Here is a 26,733-nt window from a genome sequence, read left to right as displayed (position 1 = left end):
TATAATATAAATGAAATATCTTATAAAATCTCTGTTTCTTAAAGAGGTTATCCGATGCTTTTGTGTGATACCAAATGTTTTGGGGGTGTGGTCAGATAAGAAGAAATATTCATAAAATCTTTTTTTCCTGCGACAGAGGCTGTGTTACTGCGTGATGTTCAGGTGCTCACGCTCCACAGAGGACGCTACACCACTGCACGGCGCTCCAGTCCTGTGCCACAGCTGCAGTGTGTCGGAGGATCAGCTGGCTGTGGATCATTCGTTCCTGAGGTGGTCCAGTGTTACAACAGCGGATCAGATGGCATAGACACACAGGTAAGACTCCAAAACTGCCTCTTGCATACTGTATGTCTCTACACTATTCATAGTATTACTCTCTCTCTTCTTATAGTGGGAATGCAAGGCTGACATGGACAACGCGTACAGGTTCGGGCGCGTGGAGGTCTCCTGTGAAGGCTATAACAGTCCCAATGACGCAAATGTGCTGAGAGGCTCCTGCGGTCTGGAGTACACGCTGGAGCTCACGGCAGAAGGGAGGCAGCAGCACACGCACGGCTCCGGGGGCTCGTCGGGCTTCTCAGACTTTGCCTCGAACTTCTTCCAAGGCTTTTCCAATCATAAGCAGCAGCAGAGCGGAGGCCATTCGCAACAGTCTAACGGCCAGTATCCCTTCCAGAATGGCCCATCTGGTGATGGAGTGGGTGGGCTTATAGTGATCGCTTTCCTTTTGCTGGTGGCATATGCTGTATACAAGATGTTTCTGTGCAGTCCTACTCACGGCCACCAAGGTTACAGAGGAGATGGATCCCAGGGATACAGCGGGACATGGGATAACAGCCAGGGTATGGAGCCACCGCCGCCTGGATTCAAACCAGATTATTACTCAGGTAATCAATCAATCTATCTGTCTTGTCATTTTCAATATGATTCCATTCTCTATTATTATTATAGACGTAAAGGGATCCGCTACCCAGAAATGAAAGTTACTCACAATCATGTCATTCCAAACCTGTATGACTTTCTTGTTTCTGTGGAACACAAATTACATTTGGAAAAGTGTTGGTAACCAAACAGTTTCACTTCCCATTGACTCCCATTGTATGGTCAAAAATATAATGCAAGTCAATGGGAACCAAAACTGTTTGGTTACTAACATTCTTCAAAATATCTTTTGTGTTCCACAGAAACAAGAAACTAATACAGGTTCGAACAAGATGAGGGGTGAGTGATGACATTGAAAGTCTAAGTGTAACCAAATGTGCATAATATTTGCATATTTGTTTATGGGGAGTGTGTAATATTTTCTGTTTTGTGGGTTCTCTCAGCAGACCACTCCAGCTCAAGACCCGGGTACGGCTTTTCTGATGCGTACACCAGACCTCAGAGTTCTTGGACTGGTTTCACTGGTGGAAACACTGGTGGACGTGGTGGGGGTGGATTCTGGACTGGAATGGGCACAGGTGGAATTCTGGGATATTTGTTTGGGAATCAGAGGTAAGCAAGCAACATATCCTCACATAATTTACTTATAGCAAGCACTTGTATGTATCAAGGCTACATATTTTTTTATAACCTTTATTTCGTTTTTGACAAGGCATACACTTCAATTTGAGGTCCAAAAAGAAGCAAAATAATGTAAAAGATGTCAAATATAAATATCTCTGATATGTAAAATACTAGAAGGGCAGTCAAGTCAAAAGATCAGTGGTTACATTCGTGAAACATAAAGGAAAAAATTAACAAAAATAAGATACATTGCATAAGACCAGTAAGTGATCATATTCTCAAGTGCTCCATATTTCCCAAAATAAATAGTCATTATTGATCATTCATAGTCTCTCTACTACAGTATGCACAACTCGCTTAACCACACATCAAATAAATACACGGCATTGGTATTGTGACTATTTGCAAATGCTGTTGGTAATCATAACAGTTTTGGCCTTTTTGGTAAGAAATGATCTGCTAAGCTAACAGCATTAATGTAAATCTAAATGCAGTAATCTTTAGCTCAGTCTTCACCTGACTTTTATGTTGATATTAGACGTCAGCCACCCATGGGCTTCGCAGGACCATCTTACACCAACCGACCTTCTCCAGCACCAAAAACAAGCTCAGGAACACGGACCGCCTCAGGTAAACTATAGCAAATTTAGTTACAGATTCCAGATGTGCTTTTGTGTTTATTTCAAAGCACATTTCTGTCCTATAATGTCACTGTGCACTGGGCTGCATAATGCCATGAGTAAGCCATCAGAAGCCAATTAGATGTGTACTTTGGAAATGAGATCTATTTATGGTGTTTTCTGGTGCAGGTTTTGGAGGAACTAAAAGAAGATGATTGAGCAACCTCAATTCTCACATTGGACATGATCAACAGACATATTACAAGGAATTACAACTTTTTATTCATACTACTGTTCATTTATTGCCCAAGACTAAACTAGATAGCATATTATTGCTTTGATTGGTTTGTTGCTGTTCTCTTAAAACAACCTGCCTTTTTTCATTCTGGTCTTCACTATGGGTTTAAAAAACAACACACCCAAATACAACTGATCTTACTGTTTATTAAGTGTTTAATGCAGTTTCTTCTCAAAAGAAACTGTTATTTAAATGTTTTACATTCTAAAGGACTTTATTTTCTATATAAATAGATAATATAGAATCTTAATATAAAAATATTCGGTAAATATTTAAACTCAACATTAAATCAAAATGGACCCTATTGACTTTCTTAACGCAAGTTCTTGGCCCTATTCTGTAATGATTCGCACATAATATTACAAAGAAAAAATGTCTTCTAATAAATGATTTTTTTTGGAAAAAATGTCATCAGATTCATTTCTGATTCCATTATGGTATAGACAATCTAATAAATTCTCAATGAATAAGTTCTTGCAGAAATATGAAAGAACAAAAGGGTTGCAAATGGAATTTCATGTGGACTTTTTTCTTGATAAAAAAGATCAAATCAAAGGCATGTAAAATCTTTTTTTTTTTTTTTTTTGAGTGAGATTACTGGACATACTGTGATAAAGTTCTTTCTGTTGTGAAAACATTCTCATTCGCTAAGGCATAATTTGTCTATTGGCTCACTCTATTACTCATTGCTTTTGATATTAAAATTCTGATTTGTTAAAGCTCTTCTTGCTATGACTATTTGGCATTTCTAGTTAACTATAATATTAATGAAGTCAGGGTGACGTTTGTAGGTTAACAGTTGTGTACAGATCTTTTGAAGTTTATCTCCATTAAATTATCATGCTCACCTGAACATATGAACTCCACATATGTGTCTACTGATTCAGATTATTGGCTCATCAAGGTTTCACAAGTCTTTTCCACAAGATTAATCTTTTCAAGTTTATATATATATATATATATATATATATATATATACTGTTGTGGTCAGAATTATTGGCACCCTAATTTGTGAAGCTCAATTATGTTTTGCTGCACAATAGAAATATATTCTTTGGTTTTTCTCATTGTGATGGATGATTAAGGGAATTTGGGCTTTGTTTTCCCTCCTATTTATATTCCTGTGACACAGGAAGCCATGGCTGGATAATTTCATGTTCATAATCACCCTGGTATGCTCAAAATTGTAAATATGAATGGGAATATACTTCACAGATATTTTACTCATAAGACTTTCTAGGGGTGCCAATAATTGTGTCCAAGGTGTAAAATTTTTCTGTAATTACAAAATACACCGTTAACTATGACATTGCAATGAATGCATACAAAGTGAAGAAACAAATTGTATTGCATCTTGCAGTACCCTGAGACAATAAACAATCAAACCTCTACATAAACCTATTAACCGTTCACAGATCAGCCTTCTCCTCATAGTGGCAAATGCAGGATGATCTTTGGCTATCCAGGTATGGCTTACATCCCAAGTGCATCACAGTATCAAAGAGCAAAGTCACTGTTGATTCACAGGCTGTGAAATTAAATATGGGTATAAGGTTTGACCTCAGCAAAATGTACAAGAAATACAGTAGGATATGCAAATGAAAAAAAAAATCTATATGTAAAATTTGAGCTGGGACGTTTTTGAAAATTGGATGATTTTGACAGAATGACCCATATATTTAGTACGTACAATGTATCAAAAAAGTGTTTACATTTATAAATCAAAGATAGTAAAAATAAAATAAATTAAATATCTTTATAAATATTTAATTTAGTACGTATTTAATAAGTTGCAAAGATGTAGGTATAAAAACAGCTGTGTATAAATCTTTAGCAGTGTGATTGTATGTGATTTTTTAAAAAAAATTAAAAAAAAAAGCATTGTCCACATTAATGTTTTTTTTTCTTCTTTTTTTTCCAACAAATGAAATTTTTTTATTGAAGTTTCTCAGGTAAAAATTTTCTGTTTTTCTATTTTATTTTTTTCTTCCTCAAGGACATGGGCCAACTCGCTGACTATCCTTGCTTTTGAAAAAGAAGAGTTTGGAAAGGGAGGCTTGAATACCTCTCTTTACTTTCAAAGTGACGTCTCTAAAAGCTGTACCGGCAGATTTATCACAGTCTGGTCTCGGGTCTTCATCTATTTCTTCTTGGTCACAATCCTTGAAGCTCATTTCATTGGCGCTAGCTTGAGTGGCGTTGCAAAGAGATGAATCAGTGTCATCCTGCATCAGCTCTTTCTCAACAGAAAACTGATTACTAATTCTAGGTGTGCAGGACCCAGCCTTCCATCTCCATAAGGTTAAGCTTTCGCTGGTCAAGCCATTATTTTGTGCCTTAGGACGCACCAGTGTGTAGTCGAGGATAACTGCAGATAAGACAGCTGTCAGATAGCTTACAGCTATTTCATTTTCATGCCATACTGACTTCAAGTAGTTCTTATGTGCCAGGATACCATGAGTTTCATTTACAATTTGTAAAACAACATGATTCTCATCAGGAAGGCACTTATTTCTAAGACTGCAGGTAGCAACATTAATTCCTGCCAGGTTTGCTAGTCCCTTTACCAGATTGGAGACAAGAGCATCAGAAAGATAAATGGCAAAAATGTCAGCAACCTCAAATTTTGCAAGCAGTCCATTAACAACACTTTCTACAAGATGATATGGCAAATAAGTTAAACCTTGAGAGGCTTCAGTTATTTCTTCTTCTTCTGTTCCTGACTGGCTGCTTCTTTCAAATGGAGCTTCATCAAGTATATCCTCAAGCTCCATCTTCTGTTCTGAATCGAAGGTCTTTTTCTTTATTCCAGGTCTTGGTGTGAACAGCTCATTCTCAGGGATTATGTAAGGCTTTGGAGTTTCACTTTTCAATCTTTTCAGCTCATACAGCTCCTCAAAGCATTTAGAAACGACATCCTCAAGCTCCAGTTCCTCCTCTGAATCAAGGTCCTCCACTTTTATTCCAGAACTTGGTCCAAGCATCTCATTGTCAGGCACTATATCAGGCTTTGGAGTTTTACTTCCCCAAAATTCTGACTCTTCAGTAGATTGTGCACCTGATTTCTTCCCTAAAAGAACAACAGGAATTAGCAAACAATTTTTTTTAAATTCGCAATCTGCTTTAGAATGTGTACAAAATGGCACTGCAAGCTGTAGTAGTGTGGCTGTTTTAGTTGACATGAATTATGAAAACTGAAATCATGGGGATTTTCCAGGAACAAAGCAGACAGTGGCATAAAAAGATAGATATGTTAGATTAATAAAATATTTAAAAAATTCATAACATAAACAGAATATTGTTATTGTATCAAAAAATAAAGTAAAATAAAATATTACTGTTGTATTATAAAAATAAAAAATATTGCTTGTGTCTATAAAATAAATAAAATAAAAAATATTGCTGTTGTTGTATTAAAATAAATTAAAATAAGAATAATGTTGTTGTATATAAAAAATAAAATATAATAAATATTGTTATTATATCAAAATATAAAGTAAAATAAAATAAAACATTTAATTTAATTTAATTAAATGCACTTGCATTGTTTTTATCTAACTTTTAGTATTTCATTATATTCCGTTTGATTTATGGTATTAGTGTCTCTACAGGCACCATAGTGACCTCTCAGATAAGTCACTAGAGGTGAATACTGTACATACACATCAAGTGAATGAAAACAGCATGTACTGTATACCTCGCCTGACTATCTCAGCAGCCCGCAGAGGATTTTCAGTGGCTTGATCCACGATATTCATTATCATATCAGTCACTGTTTTGCTGAGGATGTCCAGAGTTCTTCTCTCAGCTTTTGTCACGGTCCTGGGGCCAACAGAGTGCCAGTTCTCCTCCATGCGATCTTCATGTGGTGTGCGTGGCCATTTCAAGAACAACTTCAGGTGGTTCTCTGCTGCCCGCCGACAGAAGTATTTAAGCACGTCCATGTAGAATTCCCAGCGCGCAGGTATTTCAGTGAACATTTGACGCAAAAGCTCCAAGCACAAGTAATCGACAGGGAATGTCTTGCCCATGTCATTAGTCAAGAGCTCCTGGTAAACGCAGTTGATGAGATCTTTATTAAACGTATGGATTAACTCTTGCTTGAGGCAGCAGTCTAAAGATTTTAAGCTGTCTGATGGCTCAAGAGTTTCCAGAAAGCGCCTTTCGGACATGTTTAATAGATATTTGCAGTGTAAGAAATCCATCACTTGTGCAAAAACAGTCATGCCAATGATGCCTGCCTCTTCACTCTCAACACCTGAGATGTGAGCACCATTGCTCGTCCTGTCAGTGGAAGCGATAGGGCCGACACAGTGAGCGCAGTTACTATTGTAGGGCACATTAATGTTCAGTTTCTCCCACTCTTCAGCTCTCGTTTTAGCTTCCAAAATCATGCTCTCCTCTTCTCGCAGACAGAGAACTAGAGCCGGAAGGACCACATCCATGGACACTGTTCTTATCCACTCAACAATTTGCACAAACATATGGGCAAGTTTTGATTTAGAAATATGCTTGTCTTTGAGGGTCCTCTTGACAATATTGCGAGATCTGAAAATGGAGAAATTTATATTTTTGTTTGCAGGCCAGCTCTTGCATGTGCTTTTCTATATGATGGGATTGAACTTACTTGTTGGGTATCATTTGGAGCGGGTCAAACATATGCCATGGCGCTGGAAGCTGATGTTGTGTGGCTGTTTTGAGTGCCATGAATGTCTGAAAAGTTGAATCTCCATGGGGAGTTTCCATGTGCGAAGTTTTTTGAGCTGACACCTAAGCAGACAATAGAACAGATATGTTATAGATAGATAGATAGATAGATAGATAAACAAACAAATAAAGACTTAAAAAATAAATAATCAAATATTGCTTTTGTATAAAACGTAAATAAAATGATGTAGCCAATTTCTACATTTTCTACAAGTTTCTCCAGCTCTAAAACATTGAACATGCAGGAAAAATCCAAAAATGAAAACCGTTATTAGACAGTTCAGAGCTGTATAATTTTGCAGTAACCAGATAATTATTTACATTGTATTTTACCAGAGAATTTGTGTTATATATTGACCGCGACCTTTGCTTATTAATGTATTGCTAATTAAAAGTCATTAGCTACTTTTCACACATCTTTAAAAAATTTTTACGTTATACCTTCACAAAAATGGCCGTTTTCAGCATTCAAAACAATAACAACAAACTGTGAAAACATGGTCTTACCTGAGCAGTTATAGGTGGAAGTTCGTTTTTTTTTTTTTTTTTCAACTCTAGAGTGCCCATGTCAATTTCAAGAAAAATCATTGATTTGGCAGCTTGGGCGAGTAACTGTTTTTGAATGATTTTTCTACATCCTATCTGAAAGATTGATCGAAATGCTTCAAGAAATTGAATCATAACATGCATTGAATTATATGTGTGCAAATGTGTAGCCTACCATTTCCGTTTTGGGTTAAAATATAAATATTGTTAGATCTTTACCTTCTAATAAGTGTATAAATAATATAACATATAATAAGTGAATAACGACAAGTATTATAAGAGAATAGCATAAGCCTACGTGGTCACCAGATGCTGCTCACTCTTCAAATGAGAGGTTTAGGTTGCTATGACGACTAATGCGTTCCTTCTCAACGCGGTTCCACAAAAGAACCAGTAGATGGCGATGATGGTCTTTTGACGCAAAATATCCAAAGAAGAGAAGGACTTCACAACAGCGCACGGCACGCTCGTAAACATTAAACTGACATTCTGAACTGGTGCTTTCAAGATCCTCGGACCAACTGTAAAAACCGAAAATAAAGTTTCCGGTATGACAACGCTTTTACGATTCCTTGTTACGGTAGGTATGTCATTCCACCAGGAGGGAACAGTTAATGAAAAAGTCCGTGAAAGTGATTTTGTGCCTCTTTGAGATGGCACAATAATACGCCGTTCACTTGCAGAACGCAAGCTTCTAGAGGGCACATAACTCTGATTGTATTATAGTATGTATTATAGTAACGTTAACTTAACCAACTATAGTTTATGATTTATACGTGTCATTATTACCACTGTAAACGTAAAATATATTATATCTGATTAGGAATCTAATATTTTATTATGCATTTATTCAGTGATTGATTCACATGGATTATAGTAATCAACTAAAGTTTATGCTGTGCGCATGTATTGTTATCATTGTAAATTTCTAATGTGTTAAATTTGATTTGAGATTTCTCTAATATTTTATGAATGTATTTTTTTTTCCATGTATTTTTTTCATTCATATTGATCTTATGGATTGTTGTTAAATGCTTGAAAGATTTTGATTTTTGGTCACTACATTATTCCTAAACTTAGAGTAGAGTGATGTTATAATAACAAACTATAGTATATGCTATATACATTTAGTATTATTATCACAGTAGATTCATAATATATAAAATTTAATTTGTAATTTTTTATGTATTTATTCATTCATTTATAGTTACTTGTAGTTATAGTTATTGTGGTTAAATGTTGCTTGTTTTGATTTTTGTTCACTGCAAACTTTTATTTGTACCAATCATTTTTTATTACTTACTGATTGTTATTGTGAAACGAATGAATGACTAAATGTGTTCAAACTGGTGTTGTACCTATACAGACTGATCATGGATGTGCCAGAAGCCAGTCATTCTCAAGATGCAAACTCTTCAAACTATTCCAGTGTGACCTTAACACCACACATGTTGGCCAAAATTGAAAGGAACAGACAACGGGCATTAATGCTCAGGCAAGCCAGGCTTGCAAATAGACCATCCTCAGCTCCAGAAGGTTTGCCATGTGTTAACAAAACATATATGAATTTGCACAAATTTCACTTTATCATGTAGCGTGTACAATAATCTGTCTTTCCTCAGGAGCTACATGTGCTAAAGTGTCAAAAACTATAGACTCGGGTGCAGGCTTCTTTATTGAGGAGGAGACAACAGAGGAGGAGCAGCAGGGAAAGAGAGTGGTTGAGCAACCAGGTAATCAAAAATGGCATCACTAACCAACATATGCATGTTTTTCCATTTGTTTTTAACTGAAGTTGAAAATTGTGTGTTTTTCTGCACCAGTGATGGAGCCTGATTATCTAATGCGTGAGGAGTGTCTAAAACCATTTATGGATTCTTATCTCAGCAACAGTTTTGATCTATCTGTGTGTGATAAATGCAGGTATGGCATCTATATATAGTGGTTAAAACATACCTTTAAATTAGTGTTACAGAGCTAACTGAGTTTACTGGCTGAAGCTGTTATTACTGTATTTATCTTATTGTTTATCTCAGTATTTCAGTTTCAGTACTTCGTTGTGTTTCCTGTGCACCTGCAGTTCAACAGCTGCTCAAAACAAGCACTGTAATGTGTATGTGTATTTCATTTTATAATTGCATATGTTTGCATAGAGACAACGAAGTGAAGCACAAGCTAATATCTCGCACGGAAGCCAAACAGAATTTCCTCCTGAAGGATTGTGATCTGGATAAGAGGGAGCCACTGCTGCGATTTATTCTGAGGAAAAATCCTCACAATCCACGCTGGGGAGACATGAAACTCTACTTAAAGACACAGGTAGGTTCAACACATCCAAATATTAAACTAAAATCCATGCTTAGGATAAATAAAAAGTTAGAACACCATGAAATAAAAACATGCAAAAATGATAAAAAAAAAACATGTTCCCAAACACTCTTTGCTTTATGTATTATAGTACCGTTAACTTAACCAACTATAGTTTATGCTTTATACGTGTCATTATTACCACTGTAAATGTAAAACTGCTGCGATTTATTCTGAGGAAAAATCCTCACAATCCACGCTGGGGAGACATGAAACTCTACTTAAAGACACAGGTAGGTTCAACACATCCAAATATTAAACTAAAAGCCATGCTTCGAATAAATAAAAAGTTAGAACACCATGAAATAAAAACATGCAAAAATAATTATTTAAAAAAAAAAAAAACATGTTCCCAAACACTTCTATGACTTCACATCTGCCTTTTTAGTCTCAAACTGTACAAAAAACACACACCATTAGTTAAGCCTGAAGGAGAAATATTTTGAACATTATAAAAATTTTCATTTAATCTTTTAGAGTGTCAAATTGATTATAATATTATGGGTACACTTCACAACAAGGGTTTTTACATTAACATTAGTTAAAACAATAGCTAATATGAAATTGTTATGATTTATTAATTTTGGTTTATTTCTTCGTTATATCATTTAAAAAAAATGTATGTTTCCGAAATAAGTGCTCGTGATCACCAAATGTACAATTATTTGAACAAAATTATCATAAAACAGTATGATAATGTAATTGTAAATGTAATTTATTCCTGTGATGGTAAAGCTGAATTTTCAGCATCATTACTCCAGTCTTCAGTGTCACATGATCCTTAAGAAATCATTCTAATATGCTGATTTACTGCTCAAGAAACATTTCTTATTATTATTAGTGCTGTAAAAAGTCATGCTGCTTAAAATTCTTGTGATTTTTTTTTTTTCCACGATTCATAAAATCTTAAAGTTGAGCAAAGAACATATTTCTAAAGAACAGCATTACGTTTTTTAAAAATGTAAAATTAAATTTAAGTTAAATTAAAGACCATCGACTCTACCGTGCGACTCCACCGGGCACACATCCAAAAACGTATTTTAAATGCTAAATTTAAATTTAAATGTTTTAGTTTTGAAGTGTTGTTGTATGCATTTGTCATTTTTATTTAATTTCTTTTATTTTCTTAAATGTGTGTATATATATATAGTATTTATAGAGTTTTAGCTTTTAGTTTTAATTACTTTTTCTTATTTGTAAGTCGCTTTGGATAAAAGCGTCTGCTAAATGACTAAAAGTAAAAGTAAGTTGCATAGTTTGTTCGGTTTTGTTTGTGTATAAATACTGTATACCATATTTTTATGAAATTTAAGGTGGTAAAGCGCTCTCTGGAGGTGTGGGGCAGTGAGGAGTCTCTGGAGGAGGCCAAAGAGAGCAGAGATGAGAACAGGGAGGTGCAAAAGCAGAAACGCTTTAATAAAAAGGTTAAAGGTATGAATGCTGAGCAGTCTAGTCAGTTACTCTTTGACTGTCAGATTTTAAATATACACTAAAAACTTATTACACTTAAAAAGACTGTACGTTTAGAGAAGTAAATAGCAATCATAGAAAAAAAATCTGTTCAATGTACTTATTAGACAAAGAAGAACTAATGAAAACTTTAAATGAATAAGTTGATACTGGCTACATTTGGTCACAGTGTGTCTTTATACATTGCTCTCCATCTTCATCTGGCTTTCAGAGTTAAGGTGGGCAGTCAGGAGCAGTATGTTTAAGAAAGATACCAGCGTTCATCAGCATGTTTACGGCCCTGAGGAGCTGCTAGACGAAGAGGAAGATCTCTACAGGAAAGTGTGTCAAACATGTGGACACGAACTCACTTTTGAGAAGATGTAAATATGTCTTGGAGGTCTCACTGCTGTGGCTACTGTTCAGGGAAGAAGCACGGTCCGGATCCAGGTCAGTGAAGAGTAACAATGATCTTGCTTCTGGTCCTCGACACATTCTCTTGGCTCGCAGTCCAGGTACCAAAACAGGTTTGCATCAGTTTCCACTTGAACCAATTTGGAGTATCTGAAACTTCTAACCAACATAGAGGTGCTGTATTGTGTTCTGAAGTTGCCTTCTGAAGTTTAGAAATGTCAGCATTAAAGGAGTAGTTCACTTCCAGAATGAAAATTTCCTGATAATTTACTCACCCCCGTGACATCCAAGATGTATATGACTTTCTTTCTTCAGTCGAAAAGAAGTTAAGGTTTTTGAGGAAAGCATTCCAGGATTTTCCTCCATATAGTGGACTTCTATGGTAGTCAGTGGTTTGAAGGTCCAAATTTCAGTTTCAGTGCAGCTTCAAAGGGCTCTACGCAATCCCAGCCAAGGAATAAGGATCTGATCTAGTGAAACGATTTGTCGTTTTCTAAAAAAAAAAGAGAGAAATTTATATACTTTTTAACCACAAATGCTGGTCTTGCATGCATGACATAGACAAAAGTACCGACCTATTGTTTACAAAGCGAACGTGCAAAGAAAGTCAAACGCCCTTTACAACAAAGGTAACGATGTCAGACAATTTTGATGTTGGAGGAGAAAATAAGAAGGACTACCCTACCTTTTTGAACCGAAATACACAGACGAAGAACTAACCACGCCAGTGACTTTTCCAACGTGATTACACAATGCGTGAAGACGCGCTTGCGCATCGCAGAGCTAGTGCATGACGAGCATTTGTGGTTAAAATGTATATAAATTTGTGTTTTTTTTTAGAAAATGGAAAAATCGTTTCGCTAGATAAGACACTTATTCCTCGGCTGGGATCGTGTAGAGTCCTTTGAAGCTGCATTGAAACTGCAATTTGGATCTTCAACCCGTTGGCCGCCAATGAAGTCCATTATATGGAGAAAATTCCTGGAATGTTTTCCTCAAGAAACTTAATTTTTTATGCGACTGAAGAAAGAAAGACATGAACATCTCGGATGACATGGGGGTGAGTAAATTATCAAAAAATTTCCATTCTGGAAGTGAACTACTCCTTTAAGATTAGAGTGTGTCACACTAGATTAGATCACAAGAGGGCACTGTAGAGCTACTGGTTTCAGAAAACTGGATGATCAAAATGATAGATGATGTAAGGTTGAGTTCTTTTTTTATTTTGGGTTGAGCACACTGTTGAATATACTCTAAATCTGTGAAATGGAGAAGAAAATACAAATGATAATATATTAAATATTACATCCAATCAAGTGTTCATTTAAAATGTAGGATGTGTTGATTACCAAACATCTGCCCTTTCAATTGTGAGATTATCATTCCTGATTATCATAATGATGAGGCAAAAGCACCAAACTGGTCCAAAGTTGAACCGGTAACAGGATCTCTTTTCTCACTCTCCTACCTCGTAAAGTCCAGTGCCTGTTTGTTCAGTGAGAGATATTGGTGATAGAGATTCTCTCACGGTGTTGTGTTTCAGTCTGTCTGTGTGAGTATTGAAAGTATCAGGCTTCCTAATTCACAAGAAGCACGAATGCACTCATTCCTTAATGGCCACTTTTTTCCTCACCTTTCATGCCAAGGTTGGCTAGATACTTTATGCTGTATTTGAAATAATGAATTTAGTCAATGAAATGTGTTTGTAATAAAAAAAAAAATCTTATTAGAAAGTGTTTCTCCATTCTGAGTTTACATTGCCCCTTATCAGCTTTTATTACTGATGACCACTCAATGACCACAAACATGCATATTATTATTCTTCAGGGACTCCTACTGTATGATCGGACCACTTGCCTAGTTTTATCACGGCGAAGCCTGCGTAAGTGAGTAAGAGCGTGAATGTGTGAACGTTACTTTTGTCATGGTGTCCACTAAGGCAGGGTTACACATGCCATGCATTGCTGCCATTATTTGTGTTCGCCCTATATCTTGTTAGCTTTTTAGTCTTTGGCCTCTTTGGGCCACTGTAGAAACGAAGGACAACAATGTCCTGAAATGTCAGTAATGCGAAACATATGTTAAAATAATTTTTTGGTTAATAAAAAACTACTAAAGTAGTTTATGTGGAATATGTATTATATACTACTGTTTAGCAAGATTTTTATTTTTTATTTTTTAACAGATTTTTTAGTCTAACAGGATTTTCATGCTCACACAGGATGCTTTTATTAGATCAAAAATACCGTAAAAACAGTAATGGTTTTGAAGTATTATTAAAATTTAAAATAACTTTTCTGTTTTAACATTTTTACAAATGTAATTTATTTCTGTGATGGAAAAGTTGATCATTACTCCAGCTTTCAGTGTCACGTGATCCTTCAGAACTCATTCTAATGCTGATTTGCTGCTCAAGAAACATTGCTTATTATTATCATCAATATTGAAAACAGCTGAGAGCAGAGCTTGTGGGTTGGTTTTCCATTAGCTCTTTCTCGTAGCTGTTACCATAATTTAAAAGACACATGTTCACTCCCTCAGACTGTAAATGTTCCTCCCATGGATTTAAAGGCGTGCATGTTCATTTTGTCAGGCTATGTCAAAACTATGGACTCATGTAAACTATGGACAAACTACGGATGCAAAAGTATTTGACAGTGTCAACGTCACAGACGGTAATTAATTCATTCCTCAAGCTCCTTTAGTGGGGCATTTTTATTTATGTTCTCATGCCTGGTGCGTTCTTATGACCTAATTGTGAAGTCCCAGCATTGCAGTTCTGAAATTCAAAACCCTCCACGCTTTTATCATCATTCACACTGACTCAACTAATGCACACAGGGACATGAGACGAGCTGCCTGCTAAATTGTCCACCTGCAATTTCACAAGTATTGTAATAATAGATCTGCTGTTTGTTGATTAGTTACAGTTGAAAACATAATAATATATAGCATAGCTTAATTTGAGCTTGAACATAAACTACAGAAGAGCTTGATGCATTTACACATGCATACGTTTATTTAGTGCCATGTAACGCTGTTGATTTTTGTAGATAGAAATTGCCTAGTGTCTTTGCATTGCAGCTGATGTCCCATAACCTCTGCTGACCTTTGGGGTCAATGTAAGGCCGAAAGACCAGCAAAGCACAGCAGAGTGAGAGAGAAAGAGAGAAGGACATACCACGCTAATGCCTGTGCTTTGATTAATGGCACTCATGATTTGCCACCTGCTGTTTTATATGGCCCTCTGTGAGTAACTGATCTGGAAGTGCTTGCATGTGTGGCGTCCCCATTTTAAATAGCTGCCTAAATTTAACAGCTTTGTGGAGGTCGTTAAAAATTCGGACACCGACAAGTTTGTAAGCAGCGTGCGTTCTGGTGTGAAAAGGGCTGCTCTGAACTGCTCAGTGTAGTCTGTTATATATACAGCTGTCATAGTGGATCCATCTTTTACCCTTTCGCACACGTGATGGTAATACACAAGATGCGAGATGTGTGCGGGCCCATTTACTCCATATGCAAATGCTTTACATACTGTTCTAAATAGCCTCGTACCCGACTCCTCCACAGCTCTGGAGGATAGATTAACCACTGGCAGGGAGGGGTATGTGCAGCCTGGCATCTTTCTCTACTATGATTCTCTACTAAAGAAGTTTAGATCTCTTCCGCTGCAAATGCTTAAAAAGTACACTTGTTTTGTGCAAAACAAAATAAACAAAACCCCACATTTTTTGCAAAAGTTTACATTTTATTTAGTGTTAAATTAAAAGTTTATAACAATGTTCTTAATCAGTAAAATTGATAAACACTGTAAAATGCTTCATTCAAGTACTTCCAAATATGAGTAATTGATAATTTTCAGTTAAGTTCTATATGTTTTTATTAATCCAATAGTTAATATAAAATATGAATAAACAATATTTTACGGCACATATTATCCTTGGTAAATGTTAATTTCTACACATACTTATACATTTTTACAATTTAAAAGTAACATTAGTTATTGTATTATGAATTCAAATGATTTAAAATTTAACAGTACAATATTTATAAATGAACATTGACTTAAAAAGTTTGATAACTAATCCATTAATGAATGTTAAAATATTAAACCTTACTATAAATATGTGTATATAAATGTATAGGATTAATAACATTTTTCCATTTCTGTCTGACAAAATGTTAGCATTTCTAAATGTTGGCATATTATTTGAATGTCAGTTTGTAAATAATTTATTATAGCTAATTGTCACACTTTTTATTTAGTCTTAACTTACTAATATTTCTATAGGTTTATTTTTGAAGGGCATTTTCTTGTAATATTGAACATTTCCATGGTTATTGTCTGGAAAACCTATAGCGGTCCTTTATGCCAATTAGGATTTATTGTGGATAAGCTACCTTAAGTTTTACAAAAATATGGTAATACTGTAACTTTATTTTGGAAATTAAAATGAAAAGAAAATCTCCTGATTTAAAAGTTACACTGATTTACTAGGTGATTAAAAGTTTTTAACTTTGTGTTTGTAACCAACATACAAAATAGAAAATTACTGGACTTTTGAATTTATTTACTGAGAAAAGTTAACAGTTTTTGAAAGTTCCCCATGTGACAACTAGCCCCGATCTTTCACTATTTACTTTAAAGTGTTACCAAGGTCAAAATTTCACATTGCATTTTGAAAACTAGGATTTAAAGGCGAATGTGCTGTTATTAGACTGGATATCACCATCTTAGATTTATTGTAAAAGTCTGTATAGCCTTCTTTCTTAATGAAAGCCATGATTTCAGACTGTCATATCCCTCACACCTCTGCAGTTGTTCTTTTCTCTCTCTCTTTGTTGGTTTGTGCTTCTCATGTCTCTTTCCCAGGGCCAACTTGCCTTCTGTATGGTTGGCAGCAGGCACTGGCTCTAATACGGGCATGCAGCTGTCGTGGCCCAGAGGCAGACATTGATAACATTCAGTTGACAACAAATGTTTCTATACTCGCGTTATGTGAGCGAGCTTCTAGGAGGTGCGCGCCTACAATAGACCCACGGCTCTTCTGAGCACAGTGTTTTGCTCTAAGCTTTGTGGACTATGACTATGTCTAATAATACCTGTGTAGTGGGGAATGGGGTGTGATGTGTCGTCCCTTTGATCTAGGAAACTGCCGCAAAATTTGTCATGTGAATTAAGGACACTTCATATACAGCTGCCTTTGATTAAGAGATGCACATGTAAAAAGAAACTATTGTAGAAGTATTGTTTTAATTCTACAAACTGTCTTTGCATATCAAAATAATTATTCTATACTAATATTATTTGAAATTGAATTTATCAAGGCCAAAAAAAAAAAAGATATTTAAAACGTGATGAATTATCCATTTATGTTGGTAAATGTTAGCTTTGAACTATTACATGAGACATCCTTCCTAAAATAGTAACTGTGTCAGAAGCTTTGGGGTAAATTGTGCCAGTGGTTGAACTAATAGTCATAGTTTCTGAATTTGAATGAAACCGTAATATTATAAAGATAAAGGGATGGTGTTAAAAGAGAATTCTGCCCGCAACTACAAGTAATATTTAATATACATTTCCATACTGTCCTGAAGATTCTAGTGCATTATAATGCGTAGTTTGTTCCATTAAAGGAAAAAAAAATCTAAAATAATATTTAAATAAACGTAAATCCTTCTCATGGCTGGGTTATGCATATTTTTAAACAAACTTTAAACAAACTGAAATTTTGTGAGCAAAATATAGCATATGTCATTTTTCTTTTCTAAATAGTAGTTAATTTTTTTATTATTAGAAATGTAAATTGCTCACGTATTCCCCAAGAACTAAACCTACCCCTTAACATGACATAGCTTACCTTTAACGTTGAAATATTTCCAGACATCCTAAAATATCATTACGCGTATTAGTTTTACGTCCTTAATTGCTCTTTGCCTAGAGGACAGCCTAAAAAGTGTCATGTTAATGTCAGCTATGTAGTTATCATTTATAGCATTACGTCATTATCATTACTAGACCTATGATTAGCGGTAAGGGGATCGTACCTGTGCGGTGACACACTCTCTCTCTCTCTCTCTCTCCCTCTGTAGTCGTCGTCGCCGCAGTGTCTCCCCTCGCTCACACAAACCGTGCTGCGGTCCGGTGTCAGAGGCAACACCACTGATCTCCGTGCGGGACGCCGTTAAGAGCAGATGGAGACACTTCAAACGGCCATCTCGAGCAGAGAGGACACCGGACCGTTAAAAAAGCCTCTGGCAGACACGAAAGAGCACTTCAAAAGTGACGATCACAGCGAAACAAATTATGTAGACCTGGGCAACCCATCGGACATGAAGTCAGACAGCACAAAGACCGTAAAAGTCACATTCACAGGCGAAGGGAACCAGCTGGCAATATTCAAATGTAAAGGCGATGCATCCATCTCCGGGATTAAGAGTCCTGGGGAGCGAGAGGAGACTGGAAATGCTGCTAAAAGTTCATCGAAAGAATGTCACGCGGGGAAATGCCATTCCGAGGGACTTTATGGAGAGCGCGCTCCGTTTATAGATGATTATGTGGACGCGGGAACAGATGCAAAATCCGAAGATGCAAAATCTGCGTCGTATGAAACGGAGGAGTTACAATACACCGACATGTACTTGAACAGTCGCTGCGAATCTAAGGGCAGCACGAGCGTGGCGGACGTAGAGTCACACTATATAACGACGCACGAGATTCAGCTGACGGAGTTGGATCACGATGTGGATTACGAGCTTGGACGCGGACCCTGCTGGGATTTCGAGGATGATAATCTGGTGTATTCATTTGTTGACTACGCATCATTTGACAGCGACGAGACGACTCTCGGAAGAATCCAAAGCAAGTCCAAGAGCAATAAAGTTCCTCTCGCTTCACGCGCAGCGAAGCTTTCCGCCTCAGGGGCTCTGGTCAGCACCGAGAGTGAACGTTGTGAATCCGATAAATGTGCCAGCTCGGATGAGGGCGCCGGACAGCTTGGAAATTCAGCCGGACATATTCACGTGTCAATCAAAACGTCTTCGCGCGCGGTCAACGAACCTGCCGGTCTGTTAGGACACAGGAATGTCCGCTTTCACACCAGACGTGCCGGTGAGCGGAGTCATTATTCGTTTAAAAGCTCTGACTCCAAAAGCGAGACCCTGTTTGACCGCTACTTTATCCCTCCTCCGGGTCGCCAGCACCTCGCGAGCAAACTGAGGGGAAAAGACATCAACGAATATTCCAGTGGCGCGTCTAGTTCCGTCAGCGAACTGGATGATGCTGATAAAGAGGTGCGTAACCTCACCGCGCGCTCCTTCCGGAGTTTGGCTTGCCCTTACTTTGATGCCATAAATTTGAGCAGCTCGAGTGAGTCCTCGGTGTCAGAACACGGACTGAGTTTTAACAAATGGTCCGCTTTCGTCGACTTGAATTACGGCAATTTGACACGTGAGGCGCACAAGAACTCTACGCCTGTTATGGAGGGAAATAAAAGCACAGAATGTACGAACATAAAAGACATGGTTCAAACTGATACACCTAGCACTCAGACTAAAATAGTGTCGCTGAAGAATAATTTGAACTCTCAGCAGGCGTCTAAGAAAATAGAGTTACGAAGCAAACCGGGTGAAACTATCACACTTACTGAAACCTTGAACTTTAACTGTAACGTTGGAGCAGGGATATCTGCGCGCGAGAGGCGCGCAAAACGCGCTCTGAATGCCATAATGTCACGTGCTACAGCTGATGTTACCGGCACCACGCCAGCCAAGGAGGGGTGTGAAGCAGAAAGTCCTTGCGGTGAGACCTCTGAAGATGCCCACAAGAAAGCCATCTTTGCCTCTAGCCTTTTGAAAAATGTTATTTCCAAGAAAATGCAGTTTGAGCAAGAGCGTAAAATGGAAAGAGGTGAAATAAGCGACACATATCCCGTTCCACAAGTGTGCCCCCATGCTAAGGATTGCAAAGAGACTGTGAAGAGCTTGCAAAGACAGATTTCAGAAACCGCCTCAGGACACTCTCAAGAGGAGCTTGGTGATGCAACAGACCAGCCGCAAGAGAATCCGTGTTGCCATGCTGCTGAGTCACCCTGTGACCCAGAAATGACCTCTAAATTAGACTCAAGCGGACCACTAAAGACTCCTTTGACCCCCAGCCAAAAGAGTGCTTTTAAAACCTGGAAAGATGGAGACCAGGAAGCACAAGGTGATGGAGAATCTCAGTGCACACTGGAGGAGGAGTCGCCACTGCCAGACACCTCAATTAGACCTGTGACGGAAAGCAGTGAAAGTGTTGAGGGCGAGAGTAGTAAGATGATTAAGATGTCTCACTTGTATGTCCCTAGCTCGCAGCTTATGCCTAAGGAAAAGGAAGCTGCCGGGCTTTCATTACATAATCTGAAAGTGACTGGAGAACTTGCAGAGTCAGATGGGGGAGGGTGCGGAAAACTGAGCTCTGACCAGCTCCGTAGCCCTGCGGACACAAACCAAACCTCACAGTGCCAAAAAGCCCCCGAAATCAAAATACGCCTGCGAAGTGTTAAAGAAAACAAAAGCAATCAATTCAATATCACCAATCTGTTAACGCCCAATATCCATCATAACACCAACGCTAAAAAGGCGATGAGAGAATCTAAAAGCCATTTATTGACCATATCAGACAAAGTGCCGCATTTTATGGTGAGGGATGTTAGAGATAGTAAATGTAAGTTCCAGACACCTATTCATCAGGTTCGAGATGTGCGCAAATTGGTAAAAAGCTCATATCGGTTTGTAGCACTAGAAAATTCTTCCAGTTCATCAGGGATGACATCCACAGCATTACGAGAGGAGAGCAAACCTGTTAATAGGGGACCTGACAAGAAACCATTTCCTACACCAATGGTAATAAAATGCCAGTCTGTGAACACAAACAATGCCGCAAAACCCTCAGAGCCTGTTAACACGGGCGATAATGTTGGTGAAACGGTGAGATTATCACCAAATCTCTCGGAGTGGGCTACTAAAAGTGAAACCCTGCGCGCTGCACCCAGAGTGCCGTGCGCTAAGCAACCTGTGACTGAACAACCAGAGTTTAGCTTAAAAATCGACGCTAAAGCGGCAAAACAAAAACCAGAAAAAGCAGCAGAAGGCAGCGAGAAGAAACCCGAGTCGAAGGTTTCGAATCAAATAGCTCTTGAAAAGTTAAAGGCAGCTGTGAAAACTATGGAGCAACTGTACTTTTTTGATAGGAATGAATGGAAGCGCAAAACGCAAGCTCCGCGACCAATCACGGACAGTCACGTGCTTTCGCTCATCACACGAGAGGAGCAAGGAGTCACGACCAAAACGGACATTGAGAATGAATACGGGAAAGCAGACACTAGCTCGCAGCTGCACGTTGAAAAGTCGTCCGCAACCTCGAGTTCTGGTGTTGACGAGGATAAAGCGTGTATGCTAACAGGTTCTCACGGCCAGGAAGACACGGCTAAGTTAGTAACCCAAAGGGCAGATTCTTTCAATGACAAGTGCGTTTTTAGTCTGGGCAGTAACCTCAAAGCACCTCCACGTATAAATACAACAAATGACAGCACTCAGCAAATGTTTTCAAGCAGAAACTACACCCTCTCCACACAATCTCATAAAGCTCCGTTGTCGCTGAAAATCTGTCCTTCTAAATCGAAAAGTGAGGAAAAGCACCAGAAAGAGCACCAGCAGACAGATTCTGACAATTACCTAACAATCCCTGTCAAAGCTCACGCTTCCGATTCGAAACCCTCACAAGCATCGCACCTAAAGCCTTCCCATCAGCCCTTGCAACGCTCACCTATCGTAATGGAGTCTTGGTCTCCTGATAGTCAGACGGCCACAATATATCACCACGCCATGCCCCTGCCGGCCGTACCTGCTGCTCAACCCCAGCTCCTCTGCCTTACCCCCCCGGCGGACCTCCCACCGCCTCACATCCAGCGCAAGCTCCTGCTGGACCCCTCCACTGGCCAGTACTACTTAGTGGACACTCCTGTGCCCATGCAGCCAGCCGCCCAGCACTTTTACTATCCTGAGAGTGGTCAGTACTTGGACATTCCTTTATTACTCACCCTAGTGCCTGTGTCCGTTTCGCCGGTCGCCCTCGGTCCTGCGGCAGCCTATCCCCCCACCTACTTGGTCTACCCCTCGACCCTGTTGCCACCCCATCCTCACCCGGTCCCCCAGTCCCACTCTTCCACCTGCTCGGAGGGAGAAGACACGGTCGAGACGGGCAGCATGTATCTGATCCCGCAGGGCACCGCAGTTCCCAGCAGCACCCCCAAACCTGTCATCAGTATTACATCCCAGCAAGGTGCTCGTATTGTTGCTCCTCCCTCCTTTGACGGCACAACCATGAGCTTTGTGGTGGAGCATCGGTAACAGAAGGTAAGTGGCCACTGCATGGCTGTGCGTGTCAAAAAATGTATGAGTTGTCTTCAAGTTGAGCAACAAAATATAAATCATGTTGCATTTATTACAAATATTGCTTTCTCTGAAGCTTTTTGAGCTTAATCAATATATAATGCAAGCAATTTGCTGTTGAAAATGAAGGCAAACAAAAATGTTTCAATTGATAAAATAAATAATTTGCTTTTAAAAATGACACTTGTGAAACGTTAGTGGAGCAAATTTAATTCATAGTTAGTGTGTTGAACTACACCCTGGGAATTGACTTCATACATTCACTCTCAGAAAAAAAAAGTACAAGGCTGTCACTGGGGTGGTACCCTTAGGTGCAAAAGCTAAAAAATACATATTTGTAGCTTCTTTACCCCTAAATGGTACATATCAGTACTTTTAAAGTACATTTGAGTACCTAAAGTGTACATATTAGTTGTCCTTCATCCTTCAACCATTTTCCTGAGAGTGTTTACTGAAATCACATTGGGACCAGATAAATAAACATCATTCTAAAAAAAAAAAAAAGAGGCCAAACATCATTTGTTTGCAATTGCTATTGATGAAGTTTGATATTTAGTAATTAGTAGCACTTAATTCATTATTTTTTTGTTGTTAAATAAAATAGATTTGGGTCCAACTTTATATTAGCTGTCCTTAAATACTATTTACTTACATAAAAAAGTACAATGCACTTATTGTGGTCATATTGTATTGCAAAACACTTTTGCTGCTATTGAGGTGGGATAGGGTAAGGTTATGGACAGGTTTGGTGGTATGGGTAGGTTTAAGGGTGGGTTAAGGTGTAAGGGATGGGTAAACAGTGTAATTATAAATGTAATTACAGAAATTGGATGTAATTACATGCAGGTATTTTTAAAATATAAGTACAATGTAAAAACATGTATGTACAGTGCATTGCATCAAATGATTAATTTAAATATAAGTACATAGTAAAGGCCACCTAATATAAAGTGGGACCCAGATTGTACTGAATCCCAACCACTTGCTTCTCTTCTTACAGTGAAGATTTCTTAATAGTATGAAACATTAACAATATTTAGTATAGGCTATAAAACATACATATGGACAGGCAAAAAAGAAAAAAACTGCTTTTGTGTCTATGATTATCTATGTGGGTTTCGTGGAGCAATATTGTGTGAAAAAGTGAATGTGAATGAAGTTATGAATTTTACAGTCTATAATACTCGTGTATGTACTTGGGCCTGAATATTGATGAAAAGTTGAGACTTGTTAGATAGTTTAATGTGTCCAGGTTTTGGGGTTTTTAATCGCTTTACTATGTCTGATGTATTGATGTTGCTTCATCACCAGTAACACATCTGATTTAATTTTTCAGTTTGAATTAAAGCAGCTTGACAAAGAATAGTGTCGGTAAGCAAAATAAAGGCCACTGTGGCAAGTAAAACACTTTCTAAGATGTTTAGGTAAGATGAGAAAGAAATCTACAGAGGAACCAACAATTAATGTCTCATACACACAAAAAGTGAATGTCAAGACTTTGCAAATGAAAATATGTATGTATCATGTTTTTCTCATGATGCACATCAACAAAATCATAGAAATACCAAACACTGGCAACTATTGCTGGCACTTGACAGTATGCATGTGTGAGTGTGAGCTGGAGCGTGTGTATGTGTGTGGAAAGGTCAGCGAGTAAAGTATTTGTTGTGCTGAGGCAGTAGGATGACAGCTGTTGGGGCCGATCAGAGGACCAACAAGCTGCAGCAGGGTCAAACCTTTTTATAGAGAGAGACGGAGTGAGAGGGTCATTCATATGTGAACTTTAGAGATTCTTCAGTCTGCTGCAATACTGGATGCAGCGATGAAAGCAATATGGTCACTGACTGCATATTTAATGCTTGTGATGAAAGACACCCATTGTCATGCAGACTTATTCTAATCTTTTGTTTTCCATTTATGTTATGCTGTATGTTGTACAGTAAGGATGGGAAGATTCCCCGATTCGCTTGGTGCATCGGCATAAAAAGTTAACAATGCGATGCATCGGTTTAAAAAGTGTGCATCGGATACAAGTTGGCATTTGTATCGGGATGCATCGTTTCTAACATATTTGCATCGGTAAAAAACTATTTATTTACTATACTATGCTATACTTTTATTGTTTAGAAAGTGACCAATAATCTGTGACCAGTATTTTACATTTAGATTGATTTCTCTTCTCTAAACTGTTTCTCAAGCACGTTCTCTCATCACCGCTGCTGCGTGAATATGACGTATCACAACACCACGGAGACCCGAGGAAAAGCGGGGATTAAAGTCCAAAACCTATGTTAAATTTGCTTTATGGAACCAAATCATTTGACAATGAGTCAGACTAACTGAAATAAGCCTTATGAAACAGCCCTCGAGGCATTGATCATATTTTTTCCATTGTATCGAATTGCATTGTGTTGAATCAAATCGAATCGAAATCAGATCGCACTGCATCGTAACAGGGGTGAATCGTATCGCATCGCATCGCATCGGTAGCTGCTTCATATGTATCGTTAATGTATCGTATCGTTGGCTATGCATCGAGATGCGTATCGTATCAGCCTCAGTCATGGAGATGCACATCCCTATTGTACAGTAGTATATAAAATTATAGCATTTCAATAGAAAGTGTCATGATACAATTTCCCCCCTTTTTTATTTTTGTTGCTTCAAATGACTTTCTTTCTTTCTTTCTTTCATTGACAAATTTTTGTTAAATATGAAAACCTGTCATAGAAATATGAATTATTACTTTTTTAAACAATGAGAATCTAAACAAAGAGTGAAATAAGCATGAACTCAATAGCATAAACACAATATTCATTGTGTGAAAAACAGTTTGTATTTTTTTGCACAAATTACAACTTTACCTCACTAATTTCCATCACAACTAACAATTTTAAATAAAGTTTTCCTTGTTTTTTCAATGGAATTTTTATAAAATGGAAAAATCAAGGTAGGCCTAAATAGATTTTTAAACGATTTTTTTTATTTTTTATTGTGTAATTTTTTTATATTATTTGAAAATACTTAATTGTCTATGATACATAAAATGTTAAGAAATTAGGAAAGAAAAACCATTTTTATTGAGAAAAAATTTGAGAATTGACATTTATATATATTATTATATTAAAAAAAGAGTATAAAAAATTATACAATTCTAAATGTATGAATTGCAAAAGTATTAGAACATTATTAGTAGACAAATTAAAATCTCTAATAATGTTTTTTTTTCTCTAAAAGTCCACAGGGCCAAAATATGCAGTTAAAGAAACACCCAAATAAGTAAGTTAAGTATCACTATTAGATTAATATAATTAAGCCTTGATATTTATCGTTCCTTTGATTGGTCTGTTCTCTCCTTTTCCTTCTCAGGATGGTCTGTGTCTGTCTGTCGGAGTCAGTCCTCCTCCCACTTCATAAAAAAAATTCCTCTGACATGTTTCACAGTATCCCACATCTGTCTTCATCAATTCCTACCCGGTGTTGCCTCCTGATCTGTGACTTTTGCAATGTTGAAAAGCTAAAGATGAAACATTTTAAAGCAGCTTTGTGCAACATTTGCTATTTATGTAGTCTGTAGACTTTTTGAGGCAACTATCTTTTTGTCCATCCAGCACTGCATAGTTAAGGGAAAATGTTTTTTGTTCAAGTTTTCATTTTGTTGTATAAAGTGTTTGTATTTTTATGGACTCCTTTTTATCTACCTGGAGGTAGCAAGTTCTGATTGAGTAAAGCATGGCTTGTGTGAAAGAGAGAGAAACAGAGATAGAGAAAGAGAAGCATTTTGTGTGGTGCCCATGTTGTGTGTGTGAGAGAGACAGAGTAAATGTGTGTCTGTTTCCTCTCACTGTGATGATAATTGTTATTATAGTGACGGACGGATCATTGGGGAGTTCAGTGTAATAATAATAATAATGCTTGAACTGAAAATACTTGTACATTTAAAAATTGTCTCAATCTTTATGTTGCCAATTACCTCAGTTTGCAGTGCAGGCATGTTGCTATCTCATTTTGCCTCCACAGTATAATACTCCTTATACTTTTGTTCTGTTTTACCCCTTCTTTTCCATCATCTGTTCTCCCTGTTCATTTTTTTTTTTGTCTATTTTGTTACATTGATCTATATGATTAAAGGTATATGGATCTGCTGGCCAATCTATGTACCAATTTTAGAAGGAATTCATTGTTATTTCTGTCAGTGTTAAAAAAATGCTTATTATAAATGTGATATTCAAATTAATTCCGTAAAGATAACACTTGGTTAAAATTTCATGTAATCAAAAAATAACCAATACATGATGAGTGTTGCTACCACTTAAAAATATGACCGAGAAAAACAGATTAAACATAATTTGTAATAATATATGGTATTAGATGAATATTCTATTATTAAATCAC

At 37.4% G+C, this 26,733-nt stretch overlaps 4 protein-coding genes across 9 annotated transcripts in view; 3 read left to right on the top strand and 1 right to left on the bottom strand.

The window, feature by feature from the left end:
* saraf (store-operated calcium entry-associated regulatory factor) overlaps positions 1–2,668 on the top strand; it is a 3,628-nt gene extending 960 nt beyond the window's left edge. The window contains exons 2-6 of one of the 2 annotated variants that reach the window (XM_016531710.1): positions 137–315; positions 392–887; positions 1,329–1,494; positions 2,045–2,136; positions 2,316–2,668. In XM_016531710.1, coding sequence (XP_016387196.1) covers positions 137–315; positions 392–887; positions 1,329–1,494; positions 2,045–2,136; positions 2,316–2,341 — 959 coding nt within the window. In that variant the 3' untranslated portion in view covers positions 2,342–2,668. Of the gene's footprint in view, positions 1–136; positions 316–391; positions 888–1,325; positions 1,495–2,044; positions 2,137–2,315 lie in introns of both variants that reach the window. The other variant, XM_016531709.1, reaches the window with a different exon arrangement.
* A 1,692-nt stretch (positions 2,669–4,360) lies between these two features.
* On the bottom strand, positions 4,361–11,934 carry LOC107723176 (uncharacterized). Of its 2 annotated transcripts, none has more exons than XM_016531708.1 (4): positions 11,865–11,934; positions 7,052–7,194; positions 6,122–6,972; positions 4,361–5,494 (listed from the first exon to the last, which is right to left on the bottom strand). In XM_016531708.1, exons 2-4 carry the CDS (start codon positions 7,168–7,170, stop codon positions 4,416–4,418), a joined length of 2,049 nt encoding a protein of 682 aa, XP_016387194.1. In that variant the 5' UTR covers positions 7,171–7,194; positions 11,865–11,934; the 3' UTR covers positions 4,361–4,415. The 2 variants fall into 2 exon arrangements, with proteins under 2 accessions (XP_016387194.1, XP_016387193.1); XM_016531707.1 differs by lacking the exon at positions 11,865–11,934 and adding an exon at positions 7,639–7,917.
* On the top strand, positions 8,083–11,900 carry LOC107723178 (DNA repair protein complementing XP-A cells homolog). Of its 2 annotated transcripts, XM_016531711.1 has the most exons (7): positions 8,083–8,257; positions 9,044–9,213; positions 9,300–9,410; positions 9,501–9,600; positions 9,831–9,996; positions 11,358–11,475; positions 11,726–11,900. In XM_016531711.1, exons 2-7 carry the CDS (start codon positions 9,051–9,053, stop codon positions 11,878–11,880), a joined length of 813 nt encoding a protein of 270 aa, XP_016387197.1. In that variant the 5' UTR covers positions 8,083–8,257; positions 9,044–9,050; the 3' UTR covers positions 11,881–11,900. The 2 variants fall into 2 exon arrangements, with proteins under 2 accessions (XP_016387197.1, XP_016387198.1); XM_016531712.1 differs by lacking the exon at positions 8,083–8,257 and having other exon boundaries at positions 9,035–9,213.
* A 6,027-nt stretch (positions 11,935–17,961) lies between the features above and the next one.
* On the top strand, positions 17,962–26,565 carry LOC107723175 (uncharacterized). 3 transcript variants are annotated; one of them, XM_016531705.1, is made up of 3 exons: positions 17,962–22,302; positions 25,576–25,617; positions 25,708–26,565. In XM_016531705.1, the coding sequence occupies exon 1, from the start codon at positions 18,103–18,105 to the stop codon at positions 22,294–22,296; it is 4,194 nt and encodes a 1,397-aa protein (XP_016387191.1). In that variant the 5' UTR covers positions 17,962–18,102; the 3' UTR covers positions 22,297–22,302; positions 25,576–25,617; positions 25,708–26,565. The 3 variants fall into 3 exon arrangements, with proteins under 3 accessions (XP_016387191.1, XP_016387189.1, XP_016387192.1); XM_016531703.1 differs by having other exon boundaries at positions 25,576–26,565; XM_016531706.1 differs by lacking the exon at positions 25,576–25,617 and having other exon boundaries at positions 25,708–25,724.
* The last annotated feature ends 168 nt before the right edge of the window (positions 26,566–26,733 follow it).

The sequence above is a fragment of the Sinocyclocheilus rhinocerous genome, unplaced genomic scaffold, assembly GCF_001515625.1.
Source record: "Sinocyclocheilus rhinocerous isolate Xijiao unplaced genomic scaffold, SAMN03320098_v1.1 scaffold1325, whole genome shotgun sequence".
NCBI lineage: Eukaryota > Metazoa > Chordata > Actinopteri > Cypriniformes > Cyprinidae > Sinocyclocheilus > Sinocyclocheilus rhinocerous.
The sequence above is the reverse complement of the archived record's forward strand: the minus strand, read 5'-3'. Positions and strand labels throughout refer to the sequence as shown.